The 2,464-nt window shown below is 35.2% G+C and overlaps 1 protein-coding gene across 1 annotated transcript; it reads left to right on the top strand.

Moving 5' to 3' along the window:
• Window positions 1–1,365: 1,365 nt before the first annotated feature.
• On the top strand, window positions 1,366–2,243 carry LOC129884796 (ethylene-responsive transcription factor 13-like). Its single transcript, XM_055959077.1, has one exon. The coding sequence runs from the start codon at window positions 1,404–1,406 to the stop codon at window positions 2,115–2,117; it is 714 nt and encodes a 237-aa protein (XP_055815052.1). The 5' UTR covers window positions 1,366–1,403; the 3' UTR covers window positions 2,118–2,243.
• The last annotated feature ends 221 nt before the right edge of the window (window positions 2,244–2,464 follow it).

Here is a 2,464-nt window from a genome sequence, read left to right as displayed (position 1 = left end):
GGATGGTTGATATGTTGTTGTGATTGGTCTGAAATCCCGAGGCCATGAAATCCATAATCTTGAACTTGCCCTATCAAAAATGGTGCTTTCAATAAAGAAAGCTTGATGAAATATTGTTAATGAAGTGAAATGTAATCATGAAGAATGATAAATTAATTATATTTGGATCGGGTGTCACGTTCCGACACGGTATATTTGGATCGAGTGTCACGTTCAGACACAGTATATTTGAATCGGGTGTCACGTTCCGACACGATATATTTGGATCGGGTGTCACCTTCCGGCACGGTAATATTAAAGGAAAACAAATTAAAATGACTTAATACTACCCAATCTCCAATAACTCATTTTCCAAATGAGTGTGATACGGAGGCTTGAGTCCTCATGTGTGATCTTAATATTGTTGATTGGTTATGAAATTGTTCATTGTGTTGTCACTTGATCTTGATCTTGTTGGTTGCCACTTGTTAAGTGCTACCGTTGATTTTCCGCTATTACTTATTGCATATTGATTCCTATTTTGAGTCGGTCGATGATACCTACTCAGTACATGTTGTCCTGTGCTGACCCCTACTTGTATCTTTTCTTGTTTTATTTTGTGGGGTGCAACGAGTGTTCCACCGACTTCGACTCGACCTCAGCTCTAGTGAGTCTCCAGTTCGTAAGATTTCAGGGTGAGCTATCCTTCTAGCTGACGATGTGGCATGGTGTCCTTAGTTTTCGGATACGTTATGTTATTTATTTATTTGGTGTTTGATAATTCGAGACTTAGTTTTAGAATTTAGATGTCCTTCATGTGATGACTTTCAGGTTTTGGGGAAAATGTATTTGTTTGAGCTTCCGCGTTATTATTATTAGTTGGGGCTTGTATCGTTGGTTCTCCCACCCAAGAGGTTAAATGTGGGTGCCACTTATGATCCATTTTGGGTCGTGACAAGAACCCAATATTGAAAAACAAATATCGAATCAATTACCCGATAATTTTGTTTTATAAATCATCAAAAACTCATTAACCCAATAACTTTTTTTTGTTCGATTTATTGATCGATTCAATTTTTATAATAAAGAAAAAATGCGATAAAAAAATTATTTTTTATCTTGATTTTATAAGATTACAACTTTATATTTTATTTCTCTTCCCATTTTTTAAACAGGAGTAATAAAAAAACAAAACGCGCACAACATGCAGGTGCTTAAAATGGAATCTTCACAGAAACTCCTATATATTATATTATACAAAAATAATAAGAAATCAATAATATAGATGGGTCTAACAGACGTGAATTAATGCAATGGGCCAAAGTATATATAAATAGAAGTTAGTGTCAACCTTTCCTTTCATATCGACAATAAACTAAACAAAAATTACAACTATTTCAACAGTCTATACAGATTAAAAGAAAATGAATCCAATTGATGACGAAACTTTCTCATCTAATTTTGATTTTCTTGAATCAATAAAGCAACATCTTCTAAATGATTCTGATTTTTCCAAATTTTTTTCGCCGATGAGTTATTCAATTAGCAACGTCGAATTACCTAATAGTCCTACCTCAAGTTTTGGTAGCGGTGGTAATCCCTTCCTTTCGGAAACAACACCAAGTAAGTATGTTGAATCCCTTGATAAATTTGACTCCGAGGACCAAACTCCGGGTCCAGTGATGGCGCGTGATGAACATGCGCCACAAGATTGGAGGAGCTACATTGGAGTGAGACGGAGGAAATGGGGGACGTTCGCGGCGGAGATAAGAGATCCGAATAGGAAAGGCGCGAGGCTATGGTTAGGAACGTATGAAACCTCGGAGGATGCGGCAGTGGCTTATGACGAAGCGGCTTTCAAACTACGAGGCTCGAAAGCTCGGCTCAATTTTCCTCACTTAGCTGGCTCAAACATTTCTAAGCCAGCTAGAGTAAAGGGGAGTCATCGTGCACACTCTTCCAAATCATCATCAACATCATCCTCATCTTCTTCTTCTTATTCGTCCACGTCATTGGGAAACGGGGCAAGGAAAAGGAAAATAGATGTGATAAATTCCATAGCCAAAGCTAAATTAATTTGTCATAGTTTAATTAAATTTACAGACGTTGGTATAGTTGTGGGAAAGGAAGGAAGTTGATTTTCTTCGTGTTTGAACTTATAATTTCGTAATTCTCTTTTGTTGTGAAATTATGTTACTTAGATAGATAAATCACTCTTTGTTCTATCGTAATTTTATCCATCAAATATTTAAGTTTTTTATATACCGCTACCTAGTATAAACCATTTTTTATGTCATTAAGTTTAATTGATATCTACATACACATACGTTTATTTTTTAAAATGTGAATTTTGAAATACTTATGTTACTTGTTATAACAAGTAAATATGATCTAATCATGTAAAAATTGTAATATTAATTAATATCTTATTTTCGTCGTTGTAAAATTTTAAACAGTTATGTTCCCTAGCATGTGTGTGCCCTCC

Source organism: Solanum dulcamara, chromosome 4 (genome assembly GCF_947179165.1).
Source record: "Solanum dulcamara chromosome 4, daSolDulc1.2, whole genome shotgun sequence".
NCBI lineage: Eukaryota > Viridiplantae > Streptophyta > Magnoliopsida > Solanales > Solanaceae > Solanum > Solanum dulcamara.
This window is presented reverse-complemented; position numbering and strand designations above follow the sequence as displayed.

Excerpts from the sequence above, each read along its gene's own strand:
- LOC129884796 (XM_055959077.1), top strand. The coding sequence starts at position 1,404 with ATGAATCCAATTGATGACGAAACTTTCTCATCTAATTTTGATTTTCTT.